This window comes from Apis florea, unplaced genomic scaffold (genome assembly GCF_048593485.1).
Source record: "Apis florea isolate Af1SG1 unplaced genomic scaffold, ASM4859348v1 contig_1794_pilon, whole genome shotgun sequence".
NCBI classification, from domain to species: domain Eukaryota; kingdom Metazoa; phylum Arthropoda; class Insecta; order Hymenoptera; family Apidae; genus Apis; species Apis florea.
Genome location: NW_028256482.1, coordinates 918,116 through 939,406, shown reverse-complemented (window position 1 = coordinate 939,406; position 21,291 = coordinate 918,116). Strand labels below are relative to the sequence as shown.

The following is a 21,291-nucleotide window of genomic DNA, read 5'->3' as shown; positions in this document are numbered from 1 at the left end:
CTCAGGTCCCAAGACCTGGCATGCCAAATAATTTCTAAATGTACAAAGCAAAACCGAAATTTTCTCTTAAAAATGGCATTGCAGCATCATCCTAAGCCATCTGTTCATATCTGGATACCAGTTCAGAATATATTATATTACACAGAAATTCAGAAATAGTTATTTATCAATTATGTTATGTATCTAAGAATATTAATATATTTAATTTTCAGGCTGCGTTCAATCACCAGCTGAGTTTTTCATTCTATCATCGTTTATGTAACGTAAAAATTAAAGTGTTTATAACTCATTAAGTATGTTTTAATGTGAATTTTTTTCCGTATTCCAAAGTGTCTCTCACATTTTTGTAAATATTTTTATAATAATTTCTTTAATTGTATACAATTAAATGAACCGTTGAATCACTATTTAGAAAGAAATTTATAATAATTAAAGATAAATAATGAAATTACAAAATAATTTATTTTATTTATTTTATTATATAAATGGTTAATACGTTATGTGTTAAAGATAACAATTTTCAATGCACAATTTCATTGATTAATAAAATAATTTTTTACAATAATGTTTCTTTTAATTTACTCGACATTTCTTCAAACAAGATCACTTGAAAATCGTACATTATTAAATTCCTCTTGACATCAATTACGGAATTATAAAAAACATTTTTTTAAATTCTTTATTTGAATTATACATAATCGATTAGAAATGATTAATTTCTTGTCAACATTGAAAGTGCTTGAAAAGTCGAGGCAATTAAAGAAATATTTAAAAAACATTATTATTTCAGATTACTTAGAATTAAAGAATTGCAATGAAATTTTGATTAATTAATTTGCGATTATTCAAAGTATCGAATATCCAGAGTTTTTAAAGTATTGATTATCTGATATTTATTTATCAAGAATATGAATATAATCGAGAATAATAAAATTGTCGAAAGCTGTATGCAGTAACAAAAAATAATCTTTTAATAGAGTAATTTTACTCTCAAATATATTCATATTCTTATATGAATCGCACTTCTACACCTATAATTATATTTCTTTCTGTTAAATTTCTTTCCATTCCACTTTTTAAAGTAATAATTATTAGATAATTACTGATGCAGATAGATAGTAATTGAAAATAAGTAAAAGAAAGCAATTTGTATAAAAAAAATTTATTTCCTTCCAATTTATCCGAGTTATTTGTTTAAATTAATCGAAGTTCTATATTTCTTGATTTCAACTCAATAAACGATTTTGAACATTGCACAAATCTAGTGAACCGATGCTTATTACTCGAAGGACCGACCACTGTATCGTTGTTGAATTCTCTTTGCTATTTTAATTATGACACTTTTTTAATTATGACACTTTTTCGATTTACGGCCCAACAACGTTTCGTATATGGCCAAAAAAAGAAAAATGCTTTATGAATTAAAACCTATTATATTATTTAATAAAAAATTGGAACAGATCCAATTGAATTCGTATCAAAATAATTGATTTATTATACGATTTTTCGGTATATATTCCGTTTCTATTCTAACTGATCTGATCCAGAAAACTGTCGTTTTCCCTCCGATCATTACTTTCCGTGAAAATTGCGAGCTAAGAGGGGATTAGAGGGACCAATAAGCGCGTTGGAGGGCGGCTTCGAAGGATGAGCTATCGCGTCGCGTGTAGAGTTTTGCTTCCATTGTATGGCACCAGACGCAAGCGTGACATTAAGTTGCCATTGCTGCTATATCTCTTTTATTAAATTGAGGATCTGAGAAAGCGTTGAAAAGGGAAGTCATGAATTAATTGTTAAACTATTGAAGATTCGAGATATTGAAAATAAAATCTAGTCTGCAATTTTCCTCGAGATGTAGATTATTTGGAGCCAAAGAGAGAAGTGGACTTACAGAAACAATTTGTAAAATGTTTATATATGAATACTTGTCATCATAAAGAAAATATTATATAAGTAAAAACTATCAATCAATATTTAAGTCAATTTCACATATTAATCATAGGATATTACAGTTCTGTTGAAGACTTCAGTGATTTCAAGGCGATTGGTATGTTAAGGATAAAAATTAAGACTGATTTATAAAGCAGGGTCAGCATTTTAAAAATTTCCAACAGTTTTTAAGTAATAATTTATTGTTGACATTGTTTCAAATACTCGATAATAGTTGTTTCGTTGTGTAAATTAATTAAGTGCTATGAAATAAGTGTGATACAATTAATCAAATGTTATCAAATTTACCATGATTACCGTATTAAAAATGCAGAATTAAGGAATAAATTATCGTAAATTAATAATGGCCGAAATTAACAAGTCGAAAAAGTATTCACAGAATATTTGATCGAACAAATATTCACAAAAAGAGTATAACAAAAAAAAAAAGAATAAATTTGAAAAAAAAAATGAAGTACAGAGCAATAACAACTATTTATTTCAATACTAATACGTGTAACATGAAACCATCGATTCTATTGTATGGAATACATCAAAGTGAAATACGAGAACGACGTGCTTAACATCTGAAATATTAGAAAATTTTATTAGTTTGAATTCGAATGATGATATATTTATTTAAATAAATTACCGTTGAAAATCCTGCATGGCATGGAGTGAACACACCCAAGATGTGAATCATACATGTGGTCGAGCTTCGTATCATGATCAGCAATAAAATCTTTTGTACCTTTAACGGTACGAAATACCACGTAGAAATATATCTGCTCAACAGTTTTAGCATTTTTTTTTTTTCCACCATTCCAAAGGCGATTAATTTCATTGATAAGAAATTCAAACTTACAATTCGTGAAACAATTCTTCACTGTTGTTTATAAGTATCTGACTATTGTAGTTACATATGAATATAATAATCAATTGAACGATAAAAGATATAAGAAAGATCAAGATTCCTAATTGATCCTTTCTAAAAATCGTACTTACTAGCTGTGAAACATTATAAAAGTAAATATAGTATAGGATAAATAAGATATACTTTTTTTTTTTTAATGGATTACGCGTTTATTTATTATGAATTCCAATAAATCTTCTAAAATATGTACTTACTTACTAAAAAAAATATTTTATATAAATCTTGTTGCATTTCAAGAGATTGTTTTACGATGATAAGATTCGTTTAAAACCGGAATACTTCTGAGACGACATTTTTTGCTTTTTTGAAAATCAATCAAAATCATTTACAATCGTTTAAATTTTATTTCATATTTTCTTCATCGTCAAATTAAGCCATTATAATAGGACTTTTTTTGATATAAATATTTTACTAGAATTGTTATTTTATAATATTTGTTTGGAATTTTTTTTTTTTTTTTAGAGTTAAAGAAAAATGCTTTTCTAGAAGAATTATATCTGATTATATAAAGGCTCGATATCTGTCAAATTGATACTTCCAAGAAAATGGAATTATCGTTTATGAAATCATTGCATTCTTTCGAATATAATCTGTACAGAGCAATTTTTCTGCAAGAATTTTTCTTTAAACTATATGAAAAAAAATTTCTAGTTAATGAGGATAAACTTTGAACAGATGAATCAATAATTCAAAGATCATAATTAAATCATAATGAATTCGTTTTAAATTGCAATCCTTAAACAAAAAAGAAAAATAAATTCAATTATTTGACCAAGAAATGTTTTAGTGATCAAAAAATGTTTTTCTTGCAACAGAAGTTTCATATAAAATATTCTTTTGAATATGCACAATTTAGAAGATAATTCTTTTTGAACAGATTAAAATAATTAATATGTTAACTGAAAATTTCGATAATTTTAAATTTACTATTACTGTGCAATAAAAAAAAAGGTATACTTACTTGATGCAGATTCATCGCCATTGAAATCACGATTAGAAAACTAGGCATCATATGTATTCCTGAATTATTTATCGCATCGATAAGTCTTTGCAACATGAAATTCGTGAATATATTATTATTATAAACATTGTGAAGGTATATATTATAATCATATTTTAATCTACTACCAACTCGATAGCTTGGTTATGAATATCCACCACGCGATAGAGCTCTGTGAGCTTCGAGTCAATTTGCTTCGACGAGAGATTGAATATCGTCAAACACGTAACAATGTTTTGTATTCGATAACTAAAAACACGAAACACTTAAACTAGATAAACATTTAAATTTATTCCATTCAATCCACGCCTTACTGAGTGTGTTAATACATCCAATCTTAAAATAAGTTTTAAGATATCTTTTAAAATGATATTTTTAAAATTGAACTTGACTTGAAACTTTTTTTGAAAAGTTAGGCGGATTAATTTCATATACAACATTTTTCATTGTGAAAATTATTTCGATTTTATAACGAATTATTAATGTGTTAAGATACAGGGTATATAAACATCAATCAGAGTTGGACGTTAAAAAACTAACTTATTAACTAATTACTTATTAAATAACATTTATTCTATAATCGATCCATTTTTCATATAATTTTGACCGTTTGCCATTACAATTATTTACTATTATGTTTTGAACAATAAATTATTGAAATAACTTTATTATTAAATTTTGCTTATCACTTCATCGATAGAATCACCGAGTTCGACTCTTGATACTATTGTTCAAGTACGACAAATTTGTGCTATTGATTGTTAAAAAAAATCGAAATAGAAATTTATCAAAAAAAAAAAAAAAAAAAGTTGTTTGAATTCGTCTCAAAATCTATATTAACTTATCTTGTATATTAATATATAAGTAATAAGGAAAATATAATATTTCATGTAGCATAAACTTACGAGGATTATACGATCACATCTGGCTAAATATTATATTATATACAAAGTATTATAATTATTATGTAATAAGCATTATATATGATAATTTTACTCACCCAATAATTTTAAACAACACGCTTATGTGATAACTATAAAGTCCAAATATCGATTCCGTGCATGTTACAGACAATGATGAAATTATTGCAACAAACACATAGTTCAAGCATAGTATATCAATATAGATGATTCGATGGTGAGAAAACATTGTAAAATAATGAATGATACGCGTACGAGATTCGTTCAAAGGGTTTATAAAATCCAATGTAATAGGGTACAATAACGATATACTGCAAAATGCAGTAGTTGTATAAATTATCCCTAAAATTTAGAATCGATGATCACTCAACAATTGTATTATTATTGAAATATTATTAAAATACGCAAACAAATTCCTTTCCCCTTTTTTCCTTACGAACACAACTTCTGACCGAATTCCAATTACTTGTGGTGCCATCTGAAACCGCATTCTTTCGTTTTTAAGAAGAGTCGTGAGGAGCGCTCTCAACAGTTTCCAATTCTATGCAACAATTTCGAACAATATGGCGTGCGAGAAGCATCATTTGCTTATTTTTTGCATTCCAACTTGGGAAATCGGCTGATTGAAATGGTTTGTGCACCACTGGGAGAGAACACTGTACCTTACAGGACAAAAAGATTTAATTTGGAAGACGACGATCGTTCAGTGCACCGAATGAAAATCTGACCCAGAATTGGCAGAAAGATTGGAAATCACCAGACAAACGGTATCTATTCGACTGAAACAATCGGATGATCTGATATATGTAATAAAATCTTAAATTTGGAAAAAAAAAAGGGGGGAAACAACTTATTTGCACACATTATAATATATAATGTATAAAAAGTATATACAATAAAAATTTAAATAATAGATTTACAAATATTTTCTAATACGAAAATAACGTTAAAAATTGATATTGCAAAAGAATTTATTCAAACTGCATGTTGCTTACAAAAAAAAATGTCGATCATATGACAGGAATCATCGATATATTTCGTTCGTATCTGTGTTTCTATTGAATCTTGTACCATACTTTCCTCCATACGTATGTGACGAAAGAGAAGTTTTATCTATATAACGAAAGTAAAATAACATTTGTAAAAATATTTTTTCCAGAAGGACCAATAATTTTAATTCTCACTCACCATAGGAAAAAATATCACAAAGCCTACATATCTTAACAAGACTACCGTAAGTGGGCAGGTCGTAAAAAGTATTAAAGTACAGTTTTGTAACGTAATTTCAGATCTTAGAAGTGACACAATCTAAAAAAAATATTCTATTTGTTAACCAGGATACGCTTGAGTGTTAGTCTGTTAACGATGGTATAATATTTTAATCCTGTTTTTAAATATGATACATGTTTATTTTAAAACAAAAAAGACGCAAAAGTTGAAGCAAAAAGGATGATGTAAATATGAAAAATAAAAGATCCGCTTGAAAAATCATGTATAAAAAAAAAAAAAAAACAATAGAATAAAATTTCTTCCTTAGAAGCTACGTTTTTGAAAAAATTAAATTTAAAAGTTTTTTAAAGTGATTGCATTGTAATGTTGTATTTTTTATAAGTGAAATTGGCTAATTCTCGATTAGATGCAAATAAGATTGCGAAAAATATTTTATACAAATATTATTTTAAACAAATTACAAAGAAAAATCAATTTTTGTTACCTGAAATATTATATTGCCAAGAATGAATATCAATAACCACAGTCTCTGAATCCATACGTAAATCGAGTTATTGTATGGCCATAGTCCTATGATTTTCAACACAATACGATAGGTATGGTAGTGTTTGTCGAATACGTCCATCTTTCTAGTCAGATATCGACTGTCATATAGAACTCGAAGAATCATTCGACTACACCTCGGCTTCATACATTATTTACACGAGTATTTTTCCTTCTTGTATTTTCATATTTTCATATGCTATGCAATAATTGCGGTAAATTACAATCGATCGATTTTGTTCGCACTCTCTGCAAAAAGTTTTTTCCATAATAGATTACGAGGAAATTACAGTTTTCAAATTTTTTGTTTGTTGTCTATTAATCTTTATCGTCTTTGTTTTTTAAGCTTTTTCAATGTTTTATTTATTTTTCCTTTTTTTTCCAGAGGTATTAGTTACGAATAGTATCTTTTAGATATTTGACAAGGCAACTTCTTCCTTATTTAAAAAAATAGTTCATATCGTTATTTCGTTCGATAAGTGACAAAGAGAGAAATTGAAAGAAATCAATAAATGCATTTTGAAAATAATAATATAAAAGATTCACGTGATGTGATAGTTGATTATTGTTTAAAGTGATTTATATATTGAAAATAATTATTAATAGAATTCAATTATTAATATTTTTATAATTTTTTTATTTTTGTAATATTTTATTGATTTTATTTTTCATTAAATTATTCGCAATTATATTTTATCTAAAATAATGTAACGTGAAATATCTATGAAATATTTTGACGAAATCTAATATAATGATTGTAAGCAAAAAAATTGTATAAAATTGTATGATATTAGAATGGAGGAATGGGGAATCACAAAATAAATATTATAAAATCAATTGAGAATATAAATTATTAAACAATGATTAATATAATTTTATTATATTAGTAGAAGAGATATAAAAAGAGATAAAAGACGAGATATATTTTGGAATTTAAATTCTTGTCGTGTCATTTCTTGTTTTTTCTACGTGTAATTCCACAATTTCTATCCTTTATTATTGTATCTGTTCCAAATGTTTCAGATTCACGATATATCTCCATTTGTTTCTAGAATTGATGCAGATAATTGTACTATTTCCAGAAATGCTGCTACATCGTCCAAAATAACTGAGTAATTCACTTGATGACACCAGTGACACCAGGATACGATTTGGATTCTTAATTAAAAAAATGCTTAGAAGTCAAGTTGAGATTTGTAGAATCAAACGAAATGAGATAAGAAATGGTCAAGAATTCATATAAGCCTTGATCAATGTTAATGGACAATTTCTCGAATGTGAGTCTCTCCTATTTAGCGTTCACGATTCAGAAAAATGCATGTAGTGGAATAAATCGCCAATCGAATTCGTATCAAATTTGTGTTTTATACGTCGAATTTGTATCAAAGATTTTAGTCAATTTGTGTCCCGAACACTCACGATATTTGTTCCATTGTAGTTCCGAGTAGATTTTGCGATTTTTATTTTTTGCGCGAGAGCAATTAAAAAAAAATTGTGTTGTAGAATCGATGGTTTCTTATGGTTAAGCAAATGAACATGCATAAGCAAAATCCATTAAAGTTTGTCTACTCTCTTTAATGGAATAAAAAATCAACGTCTGTATTAAAAAAAAGAGTCCTAACTCGAAACCCTAGCTGCACAGATAATCAACTCGTTAGATTTGAGCTCTGTCTATTGCTGGAAAATAATTCTATTAGTGTTAAATAATATTTTGGAGAAATAAATATTGTTTCAAATATTATTTAATATCTGTGGAATTTTTTTAAATGGAAAGATATTTTAAATAGGATACGATTTCGGCAAATAGAATATTTTATTTTAATAATTTGATATAAAATATAATATTTTAATCTTTTTTGAAGAATTAAATCATCTCACATATAATTTTTTTCCGATTCATTTTTTGATTAAAAGGTTAAACTTATTATTAAGACCCTTTGGTTTGGAACAAAAATTAAAAATTTTTAATCGTTGAAAAATAAATAAAAGAATAGAAAAATATTTATATAAATAAATAAGCAAAGGTGGGAAACAATTCATTGATATTACGCTCTTTCTTTGCATTCTCATCCTTCACTTTACATTTTTTGCCTTGTTAACATAGTTGAGTTAACGTAGTTCTACTTATGGACTGTATACCAGTTAACTGCTGACTATTAAAGACCAGTGCTTCCTACAATTCGTAACAATATGTTCAACGAAGTACGATTTATACACAACAAACTGATTATCGTAACCGAATGTCGATGTAATTGTAATTCTCTTTGGAAATGAAGTTAGAAGAAGTGAAGAAATAATCGTGTTTTCAGTTGAACCCTTGCTGGCTAATTGGAAGAATCATAGTTTTTGGTGAGGCAACAACATCGCGGGCAGTGTAACATGATCGAAGGACAAAGAAATTCCACGCTTGATTTTTACGCAAAGATCGTATGACAAACAAACAGTACAGCGTCCTTCTTAATCTCTCAAACAAAGAGCGATGTTAGCACGCAAAGTCAACAGTGTTATTTGAGAATCGACCCAAACCAAGCGAGCCGTGCCAAAACGCATAAAAACAGTACTTAAGAAATATTATCTCTTCGTTCAAGTCTATTAGCGGCCCAACTGCTGGCCATGAAAACACACAAAAAAGACACAGGGAACTTTCTCGAACGAATGATTTTACATCATCTTCAAATGTCATAATTAGATCAACAAATTCGTTTCAGAGATTACAATAAAGGCCAACTTGTGATATCCGAAAAACAAATTTATGTAAATAAATCAAAAGATGTGTTTCGTTTAAAACACAAATATTTCGTATGAATATTAATTATATTCTTTTGAAGAGAATACAAAAGATAATTGTGTGGACAGATTAAAATAAGGCATCGAAAATTTGTATATTTTGATTGTGAATGTATTTATTATTATTCTGTAACAAAAAAAAAAAAATACTCGATGCAGACTTATAGCCATTGAAATTACGACTAGAAAATTAGCTATCATAATCTGTATTTCTGAATTATTTATTATAACATCGATAAATCTTCGATAACCACATGAAATTCACACGCACAAAAAGAAAAAAATAAAATTGATATAAGGATTTCGGAGACGAACGAGTAAAATATAATATAATTATATTTTAATTTACCAACTCGATAGCTTGGTTATGAATATCCACTACGCGATAAATTTCTGCAAGTTTCACGTCTGTTTGTTTCGATGAGAGATTAAATATAGTCAAATACAAAATAATTTTTTTGTATTCGATGGCTAAAAAATAAGAAATTTGTAAATAAACATTGTTTTCTTCTTTCTTCTTATTCTTCTTATCCCACGATTTTCATTATAATACGATAGGTATGATATTGTTTATCGAACACATTCATTTTCTTTAAATTCTTAAATACTGACTGCCGTATAGAACTCGAAGAATCATTCGTCTACACCTCGGCTTAATATATTATTTATACAAATATTCTTCCCCCTTGTTTTTTCATTTGTCTATAGTAGTTGTAGTAAATTACAATCGATCGATTTTTTCGCACTCTCTGTGAAGAATTTTTTCACAATAGACATTGATTTCGAGAAAAGTTTTCAAGCTTTGTTGTTTGAAGTTTAAAAGTTTTCTTGTCATTTTTCATTTTCCTCTTTTTTTTGCGAATGTTGAGGAAATGAAAATTTGTTCCGATGAATAGTATTTTCCGATCTCTTCACAAAACAACTTTACTTATAGGAATATTTCGTGTCGTTATTTCGTTCGACAGAAGTGACAAGTGACAAAAAGAAATTGGAAGAAATCAATAGAAAGGAATATATTTGATTTAAAAGAATGGTAAAAGATTTACATGATGTGATATTATATTTATATAATTACTATTTGAAGTAATTTTTATTTTTTAATTGACCTCATATAAAAATAATTATCATTTCAAACTATGCGTTTTTAGAACGTAATTATTATAACATTTGAATAAACAATTTTATTATGTTTAATTCGATTTATGCAAGTAATTTAATTCGAAGTTATGGAATATAGTAACAAAATTGATTTATTATTAAAATTCGCTATTAACAAAATTCTATTCTAAAACGACCAAAAGCGAATTTCATATGCTAAATATGTTCATTTATCACGTAAATAAGATTCACAAGATTCTAAAATTTCGTTCATCCGAGTCTGACAAAAATTCGGAAGTTTTTAAGATGTAAAATTCTGATGTTCAAACAAATTAAAAAAGTTTTGACATTCTCAAGAATTCTTATTTCAAAAAGTTCTGATTTTCTTAAATTCCAAATGCTCGTGCTTTCTAAAACTCTATATCATCTCTATAATATATTCATCTTGCGAGCTCTAACACAAGAAAAATTTCCAAAACTAAGCAAAAGATGATATTCTATATTTGGTCTGTCGGATGTTATGTAGTTTCACATTTTTAGCTACACTCTTAAAGTATTATATTATAAGTACATTATAATATATAAGTGTCTTGTCGTCCACGGACTTGAAAAAGTCCTGCCCTTCACTAGATATCACCAAGCAAATTGGATCTATCTTAGAGTGAGTATGATTAAACACCGCCATTATTGGCCTGGTTTCGTGCAGATCGGCTTTCACCGCGATCGATATTAATCTTTTAATTTCGTATATTACTCACCTGAAGTTCCACAAATGAGCTCCAACGTCCACCTTTGTTCCTATCTACGTAGAATTCTGTCTGCCGCTTCCTTGAACTCGCTGTAGACGTGTCCGCGCAGCTTTCATCCTCAGCAGACACGTATTTCTAACTTATCACTCAAGAATCACTCAGAATCATTTCTGTTTTCTTCTCCGCGCACTAAATCTCATTCAAACGGCAAATGTTTCGAGCTGAGAGAGATTTTCCAGCAATTTTATATGCAATCACACACACGTCCCCTCGGAGCGAGGAGCAGATTGTCGATGATCAGGTTTCAGACCTTAGTATAGATCCTTGTGGCCATGATGTGCTTGAAAACATTGTCATTGTTTATGAGTCTTACTTGGCTTTCTCATTTTTACCTTCCTTCAACGTTTTACTTCCTCTGAAATCTTGTTCATAATCTTGTTTTTTCTATGTTTTTCTCTTACGCAATCAGGGATCCCGTCCATCACGTTACCGATTTGATATGCGCCCTCTTTGTCCTTATGGCATGGTTGCATACGTCAATGATGTAATCTGTAGGGCGACTACATTCGACTTGTTCAACAGCGCTAATTCGATTTCCTCACCTCGAGCCGATCGTTTATATTATGCCAAAAGAGGGATTTCGCGTTCGAATTGTTATGATTAATTTTTTTCCGGGCAGAATGGACATGAATCGCTTCATCTTCCGAATAAACGGTTGTATGTTTTCGAAGCACTATTAGAAAATATATATTGGCTAGATATATTCGATCGAAAATCACACACAGTGGGCCAGCTTCGTAACCATCGAATTCCGCATCGTAATATTGAACTTCTCACTGTTTACGGTTCTTGCATGAACAGAATAATGTTCTCCTGATTCACGTGATTCGAAGGTGATCTTCTTATATTCAGTTTGATTATCCGTAATTCCTATGCATTTGGTTCAATGCGGTCGCGTATGATAGACAGGCCTTGTCTGTCACAACAGATTTCTTTATTGCTTCAGCAGTACTTGATAGTACTTGATTGTGGCATTTATAACATTTCGTAGGCACTAGATAGTTCTGCGTTCTGTAGCAGCTCTAAAAAATCGTCGATGTAAAATCTTTCTAGATATCTCTGATTTCCTTCGATGTTTCTAATAAATTCAATTACATCGATCCTTGTTTCTATTTCCTATTTTGAAAGCCAACTTTACTTGCTGTCGGAACTTTTCCTTATTTTATGTTTTGTTCGATGAGGATTCTCATTATTCTCTGTTTGATCTGGAAACATTGTTTGCTAGAGTTTCAACAACGAAACCTGCAATACTTCGATCTAATTCTTTCAGGTTGCTGCTGTAAAAATAAGGCTTCGTTGAAGTAATATCTGCACCTTTCTTACTTTAGAGAGTACTTGTGCTAATATGCGCTTTTGAAATATTGTTATCCGGGTTCAAAAAAAGGCTGAGAATATCTTTATATATCTTTTCGTTTCTTCCTCGCATTTCGTTATTTATTTTCCCGGGGTTTTCGTTCTCCTTTCTTCGCGTCTTAGATTTCTTTTTCGTTATTTCTGCATGTCTGAGAATATCTTTCTTTTCAAAAAGTCTTAAGCCTCTTGTATTTCACATCTGAAGTGTTTGTGACAGATCTAGCAATTTTCAACATTTCCGTAAGAAAAATTATTAAGAAAGAATTGTATCCAATTATAGTCAAGCCCGATGCTCAACCAATCGGCAACTGGGCCTCACAGCATGTAATCAGCAATAAGAACACCAAGCGGCAGTTGTGCGAAATAGACACTTGGAGACATTCTGATTGCCTAATCACTGACTCACCCGCCAATCAGCATCGAGTACACTAGAAAATAGTACACGAAAGTGAACGTCTGGTAGCGTTACGATCGAACGGCGCTAAATGAATATATAGTCTGAACCACGTGTTTCTTGAAATTGTTTGATCTCTAATAAGATTTATAATAATTCACTGAACATCACCAAACTTTCACAACACGTCTTTTTCACCATTCTGAAATCGCACCGTATCTTCGGTAGCATTAATACACTTTGAGGTTAAAATTCTCAGATATGGCGTCGCTTTCGGATAACTCTGGTACATTTTTTCCTGATTTCCCGCCATCCGTGAATCCGATCGCTTTGAAATCGCGGCCACTAACATTTTTCCACTTCTACAACACGCTCGAACACCACCTGAATTAATTTCACTGAATTTACCACTTAAAAATCGACTCGAAATACGGAGCGATATAATCACGCGTCCGTACTGTTCGAAACCAAGATGGTAAACTGAGGGGACATATGGTTCACAGAATCCGGGAAATCGGAAATCCACGAATGTGTGTAACAATACATAATAACATATATAAATTGAGAATTAAGTAAGAGTTAATTTAAATTTATGTCTGATGAAATGAGAAACGGAATAAATGAAACAAATATCATTTCATTTGTTCTCTTTTTTATTATTCAATAGAAAATTAATTGCTTATAAATTAATTAATAAGCTTCAATTAATATTTTATTTGATTTAACATAATAACTTTTTCTTTCTTAATTATTCATATAATATATCAATATCTTATTATAATAAATATATCAAATCAATTTTATAATTTTGATAATAATTATTGTCACAGTAATAGTAAAATATAATTATAATAATAATAAATTATAAAAAAAAAAGGAAAAATTGTGAAGAATATTATGAATATAATTATGAATTTTATTATTATTATCAAAATTTATCAGATATTGACATGATAATATTTGCAATGATCTTTTTCGAATATATACTATGAATGTCGTCTGCAAGACGCTCATTGTATTGATTTTTCATTATTGGCATATTTTATTCATCAAGTAATAGTAGTCAAGAATCAATTCTATGTAAGGTTCGCTATAATATTTCCTTGGAAGATAATCTTTGCTAAATTCATTTCAAAAAAATTATGAAATAAGCACATCATCAAAATAATATATTTTCACGTTTTTTATTATGGAATATATAAAATTGATATTATATTAACGATATAAGAAAAAGAATAGGAAATTGAAATGCAATAACAGTGATAGAAATAAATATGTTTCCTCTCTATGCAAGAAATTTATTTGTGATTGCATTTATGTAAATATTTATATAATTCAATATTCAAAAAAAAAAAAAAAGACCAACAAAAAATGATAGTTAAAGAATAAAATTAATATTAAAATGATCGTTGTAAGTAATGAATTTTATCAAAGTTTTAAACACACTATGCTTTTTCCAGTAAATATTGTGTGAGACACAAATTTATTCTTAAATATTCAAATTAATAAATTCATATTATTATTCATATTATTTGCCTATTTGTCTAAAGATTACAATAATATACTACTGAATGTAGATATAGAAAGAAGAAAACTATCAGCAGAATTTGAAAAGCTGGAATATTATATCATAATGATCTCTTTTCTCTTTCTTGATATCACATTTATTTGTATTTTGATTATTATTGTTTTTGATTATTATTTCTTCAATGCATTATCGATATATTAAAATTAATTCAATGCTATAAAACAATTAACTTGATACAAATGTTTATAAACAATATCAAAATGTTTATTTATTATATCTGAATTAAGAAATGTGCGGAATAAATATTGCAATTATTCCAGATTAATTATAACAATGCTAAAATGATCAACAAATAATATAAATTAATTGAGAAAATATTTGATCGAGCAAATATTAAAAACAAAGTAAGGAACAAATATTAAAAGTACAAAGTACAATAGCAATAGCAATTGTTTATTTCTATGCCATGTCTAACACGAAACCATTGTTTCTATTGTATTGAATATATCAGAGTAAAATATGAAAACGATGTACTTAATATCTGAAATGCAACAATTTTTATTAGTTTGAATCAAAATGACCATATAGCTTCGTAATTATTCAAATAAATTACCTTTGAAAATCCTGTATAGCATGGAGTGAACACACCGAAGATGTGAAACATACATGCTGTTGAGCTTCGTATCATGATCAGCAATAAAATCTTTTGTACCTTTAACGGCACGATATACCACATAGAAATATATCTGTCCAACGAATAGTGATATTTTCATATTTTTATTGCAATTAATTTCACGAATAAAAAATTTAAACTCACAATTCATCGAACAATTCCTGACTCTTGTCTATAAGTATCTGATTATTGTAATTATATAAGAAGATAATCATCAATTGCATCATTAAAAGCACAGAGAAAATAAAAATTTCTAATTTATCCTTCTTAGTAATAATCGCATTTACTAGCTGTAAAGAAATAAACAAATAAATAGATGCATTCAAGAGATATCTATCTTTAAGTCGTTTATACATTTATTAAAGATTCGAAACTTTTACAATAAATTCAAAAAATTCGTGAACGCCATATGCAAGACTAATTTTGCATACATTCAATAAAATGCAATTATATTCTATTTATGGATTATTAAAAAAAAAAAAGTGTTTGATAAAATATGTTGTATTTTAAGAAACCGTATTATGATGATCACTAAATTTCTAGCGATGTTTTTGAGATAATTTTCGCTTCTTTAAATGATTATATAATAACTATGTTCTTTTTTAGCCAAGATTTATTCCTAGCTACAAATTCATTCATTCTACTTATGCTCCTCTTTGAAAATCATTCGAAATCAGAATTGCTTTATATTATGCTTTTTGTTTTTTTTTTTTTTTTTTTTTTCATTATTGAAATAAATCATTAACACGATGAATTATATGATTTTAAGAAAAATCGAATAATCGAGCTAAATTATACATCGAATCTGCCAAATTATTTGTGATATTTTTAACAATACAAAATTTTTCTCATTCAAAAACAGAATAAATCACTGAATCGATGTGCAAGATCTCTTGTGAAAAATATAAGAGAGCAATATCTATCTCTGCAACTAAAGAGTTTTTTAAATGGCGACGAATGATCTTGAATGATCTTCTAAGAAACTATAATTAGCTCAATGTATTTTTAAAAAATAAGGTTACACCGAAATCTCGAAAAAAATCTAGACAAATTTGATGACCGCTAATATCTCCTTGAAAAACATAACAGGTTTCTTATAAAATATTTTTTCGAAATGCAGATCAGAAGACAATTATATGAACTGAGGTGAAATAAGGTGTCTACATTATTAACTGAGATTTCTAAATTCGTTTATCATTATCACGTATAGTAACAAAAAGGTACTTACTTGATATAAATTTATCGCCACTGAAATCACGCATAAAAGATTGGATGATATAAACTGTTTTCCTGAATTATTTATCATAACATCGATAAGTCTTCCATTGCAACATGAAATTCAGAAATAAAATATTGATGTAAGTGATTTGTGAAACGTTGCAATGACATATTCTAATTTACCAACCCGATAGCTTCATTGTGAATATCCACCACGCGATGAAGCTCTTTGAGTTTCGTGTCAATTTGCTTCGACGAGAGATCAAACATAGCCAGATACGTAACAATTTTTTGTATTCGATAGCTAAAAACGTGAGACACTTGTAGATAAACATTGATTAAAAAGGAATTTATTGTCTACAAACTAAAAAAAAAAAAAGTCAGTCAATGAGATATTAGTACCGTTTAAAACATTTAGTTCTTTTTTTTAAAATTTGATTTAATTTAAGTCTTTCTTAAAAAGTTTAATTGATTGATTTAGATGATGTATAAAAAAATTTATAAAAATTTCAATTTGTCAAAGAAAATATTGTGTTTTATCAATTTTTACTTAATATATTTTTACCTTTAATAAAAATATATCAAATAAAAATTATATTTATTGCATATAATCATTATTAACTGATGTTAGTTCAAGTAACTTCTTTCTATGTGAAAATTTTCGTTTTTAACAAATTGTTAATAAAAAACCGTATTTGAGCATATTTTGTTAATAACCAACGAATAACAAAATTGAAACAAAAATTTATGCAAAAAAGAGGTATTGTATGAAATAATCTCACAATTAAATCTTGATGAAACCGATAGTGTAACAATGTTCTATATAAAGAGTAAGAAAGACATAATAATTTAAATACTATTATCAAATTTATGGAATCTCACTTTTAATTGTCATTTTATGAATACTATAATTCATATTGTAAGAATTACAAAAATACATTTGTTAATTACGTTAATGAATTCCTCGTGAGAGGAACACGATAACTTTACTCACCCAATAATTTTGAACAACATACTTGTGTGAAAACTGTAAAGTCCAAATATCGATTCCGTACATGTTATGGATAATGATCCAAATATTCCAACAAACATAAAATTCAAGCTTAGAATATCAACATATATGGTTCGATTGTAAGAAAATATCGTAATGTAATGAATGATACGTATACGAGACTCGTTTAAAGGCATTATGAAATCTAATGTTATAGGATATAATACAAACAAACTAGAGAGTGCAACAGTTGCATAAATTATCCCTAAAATTTGAAGATATTATTTGGTTGATGGTTAAAATAAAAGAAGAAAAAAAATCATCCTTAATATAGAAAAAAAAATTTTTTGTTGCAAAATAAAAGTAAAAAGATTACATATATTATATATATGTTATGTATAAGAAGGATACAAGGATAAAAATACTTAAGTACTTGTATATATATATATATATAAATATTTTAGAATATTTTGGAATATTTAAATGCGATGATAATATTATAAGTTGGTATCATCGATCAGAAATTAACATATTTCTTACAGAAAAATATATCCATCATGTGACAGGAACCATTGATGTATTTTGTTCGTATTTCTATCTCTGTTGAATCTTGCATTATATTGTTCTCCATACGCATATGATGAAATAAAAGTTTTATCTATGTCGGTATAAAATAACATATAAAAATATTTTTTCATAAAGATCGATTAAAAATAATTTTTACTTACCATGGGAAAAAATATTATAAAGCTTACATATCTTAACAAAACTATTGTAAGTGGAAAAATCGTGGACAATATTAAAATACACTTTTGTAACGTAATTTCAGAATTTAATAGTGACACAATCTAAAAATAAATTCTGTTTATGAACCAAATATTTATTTATTTATCTAGATTTTTTTATTAATGATATGATATTTTTGAAGAGATTATATTATTGTTAAATACATTATCACTATTAATCAATGTAATTCAAAATTTGTTACAATTTACTTTTGAATAAAAATAAAAGCCATATAAAATAATAAAAGCAAAAAATATAGATACAAAGATAAAAATGTAAAACTTCATTCTAATGTTTTTATATATATATATATATTCTGGCCGAAGAAAAAAGAAAGAAAAAAAGAAAAAAAAAAGTAGATTAAAATTTCTTCGTTTGAGGCTTCGTTTTTCAGAAAATTATATTTGATTATTTTCTAAATGAAATTTTTAAATTTAATTTTCTATAGTGAAATTTGTTATTTTCGATTAAATAAGTTGTGAAATAAAATCATTCTACTTTTAATTTTATTGTTTAAGTTTTATTTATTTTTTTTTTTTTTTTGCTAAACATATCTATATCCAGAAATTGCATAATCGATAAATTTTAAAATTCTCGAAAATTAATTACTTTTTTAAAAAAACTAATATTGTTCCATCTATATATATATTATTCAACTGGATTCTTTATATTTAAAAATTCGTATTACATATTACAAATACAAAGTAACAAAATCTGTTCATTTTCATTAGTATCACGTTATAAAATATTTATTTATTATTTAAATAAAATTATTAAATTATAATATGTAATATAATATAAGTATATTATTATTTCATAATTCAAAAAAAATAAAAATAAATACAATATAAATCTATTAAATTTTTATTTCAAAGAAGACAGTTTTTTGAGAAGAGGAATATCGTAATTTTCGTTACCTGAAATATTATATTGCCAAGGAAGAATGTGAATAGCAGTAATCTCTGAATCCACACATAAATTGAATTGTTATACGGCCACAATCCTACAATTTTCATCACTGTGCGATAGGTATAATAGTTTTTATCGAATACGTCCATTTTCCTAGTCAGATATCGACTGTCATATAGAACTCGAAGAATCATTCGACTACATCTCGGTTTAATAAATTATTTACGCAATTTTTTTTGTATTTTTATAGTATCCCTTTTTTACAATATATAATGTACAATAATTGCTTCAAATTACAATCGATCGATTTTATTCTCACCCTCTGCGAAAAGTTTGTTCATAATAGGCATCTAGTTCGAAGAAAATTATAGTTCTCCAATTTTTCGTGCCATTAATCCTTATTACCGTTTTTTATTTTCCTTTATTGTTTCACTTTTTCCTCTTTTCTTTTCTAGATGTTAAGGGAATGAACATTTATTACAACGAATAGTATTTTCTGCTTACCTGATGACTCTTACTATAGAAATATTTCATTTTACTCGATAAAAGTGAACAGACAATTGGAAGAGATCAGTGAAAAAGAATGTGTTTGGATTAAAACAATGGTATTTATAAAAAATTTATTATTTAAAATTATTATACTATGGAAAATAATTTTGAAATATGTTGAATGTCGTACCGATATTATAAAAATAACTATAATTACTTTAAATTATTGTTTATAAAACGCAATTATTAACAATCAATTTTGAACAATCAATCCGTTTGATTTTTTACGAAATTACTTGCAATTATATTTTATATAAAATAATACAATTTGAAATGTTGAATTATGAAATACTTTAACGAAATCTAATATAATTTGATCAGAATTGTATGTTAATAAAAGTATATATAAAATTATGCAATATTAGAATTGAGAATGGGCCATAAAATAAATATCATTAAATCATTTTAGAATATGAACTATAAACAAGTGATCAATATAATTTACTATTATCGAGATAAATTTATAAACAAATATGTTGATGCAGTATTAATAATTAGTAATTACAAATTACAGTAAATTTATATTAGGAAATAGATTGTGAAATGATTTAATTAAAATAAGGAATGTACAGCAAGAAAAAATATTCTATTGCACTGATTTCACTATGGAAACAAACAAAACAAAATCGAAACGATCACACCCAATTCAAATATATAAGAATATAAATTATATCTTTACATATGTAAACTCAACATTCCCACTTTCGAGGAATATCTTTGCAAAATTATGTCATTGTGAGATAATAAATTCAATTTGCTTCCATGGTGCTTTCGTAAAACGAATCAGCTAATTGTTTGTCAATTTTAACGTATTTAACATTTATTTCTCTATTTTTCGCAAGTAGATTTTTTTACATGATTCTGGATTCTTTACTAAAATAATTGAATATCGGCGTGATATAAACGATTCACTCAAATTTCGTGGCCAATAACAGAATCCTTTGGGTCGAGTTCATTTTCTGACGTAATTCCAGAAGATGATTTGGAGGGAAGTCAATCGCCTCTGTCAATTGATTAGATGACACAACATTTCTGACAGCGCTGCATCAAAGAATACTTAAGAAAACAAAATCTGTCTACAATAGCGTATGGATTATGCACACCTTGAAACTGTAAAATCTGGCGTCATCAAGCATACGACAGGATCAAGAAATCTTTGGATCAATCTAAGTCGAGTCATTTAAATGATGGAGAAGCTCGAACGATTTCAAGATGAGTGATGCATTAAGACGAAAGCTAGGCCAGACTCCAATAGCTCCAGCATTTTCAATAGTTTGGTTAACGTTTTTTTTCAGATTTTCATTAGCAATCGAAGAGAAGATGTAACAGCAATAGTTTAACTTCACGAGTTGAGCGCCCAATGTTTTGCGATGGATCGTCATAGAAACGGTTTCGATCGTTGCGTGGCCCATCCTTCCAACGAGACCATTGGCTCTTCTAATCCCTTCTTAGTTTAGTTATTTCCGCGGAAGATAATGATTGGAGGAGGTAGAGTTGGATAGAATTCAGTAAGTAAGTAATTAGAATAAATCAGTTCATTCAGAGCTCATGATTATACAAATAATTATACTACTTTTCTTTTTTACGTTTATATATGATATTTTTCTTCGAATAAAACTTCGATAAATGATTATCACTTA

General features: G+C 27.4%; 2 protein-coding genes across 4 annotated transcripts; both read right to left on the bottom strand.

The window, feature by feature from the left end:
* Positions 1-2,418: 2,418 nt before the first annotated feature.
* Positions 2,419-6,638, bottom strand: LOC100863341 (uncharacterized). The gene is made up of 9 exons (XM_031917407.2): positions 6,498-6,638; positions 5,972-6,091; positions 5,779-5,896; positions 4,864-5,125; positions 3,996-4,112; positions 3,825-3,909; positions 2,795-2,937; positions 2,582-2,714; positions 2,419-2,516 (listed from the first exon to the last, which is right to left on the bottom strand). The coding sequence occupies exons 1-9, from the start codon at positions 6,636-6,638 to the stop codon at positions 2,466-2,468; spliced, it is 1,170 nt and encodes a 389-aa protein (XP_031773267.2). The 3' UTR covers positions 2,419-2,465.
* Positions 6,639-15,015: 8,377 nt separating this feature from the next.
* LOC147658629 (uncharacterized) lies at positions 15,016-19,251 on the bottom strand. 3 transcript variants are annotated; one of them, XM_086913192.1, is made up of 9 exons: positions 19,111-19,251; positions 18,136-18,255; positions 17,948-18,065; positions 17,411-17,672; positions 16,604-16,720; positions 16,423-16,517; positions 15,343-15,484; positions 15,139-15,271; positions 15,016-15,066 (listed from the first exon to the last, which is right to left on the bottom strand). In XM_086913192.1, the coding sequence occupies exons 1-9, from the start codon at positions 19,249-19,251 to the stop codon at positions 15,016-15,018; spliced, it is 1,179 nt and encodes a 392-aa protein (XP_086769318.1). The 3 variants fall into 3 exon arrangements, with proteins under 3 accessions (XP_086769318.1, XP_086769316.1, XP_086769323.1); XM_086913190.1 differs by having other exon boundaries at positions 15,343-15,488; positions 16,427-16,517; XM_086913197.1 differs by lacking the exon at positions 16,423-16,517 and having other exon boundaries at positions 15,343-15,488; positions 16,600-16,720.
* Positions 19,252-21,291: the final 2,040 nt, after the last annotated feature.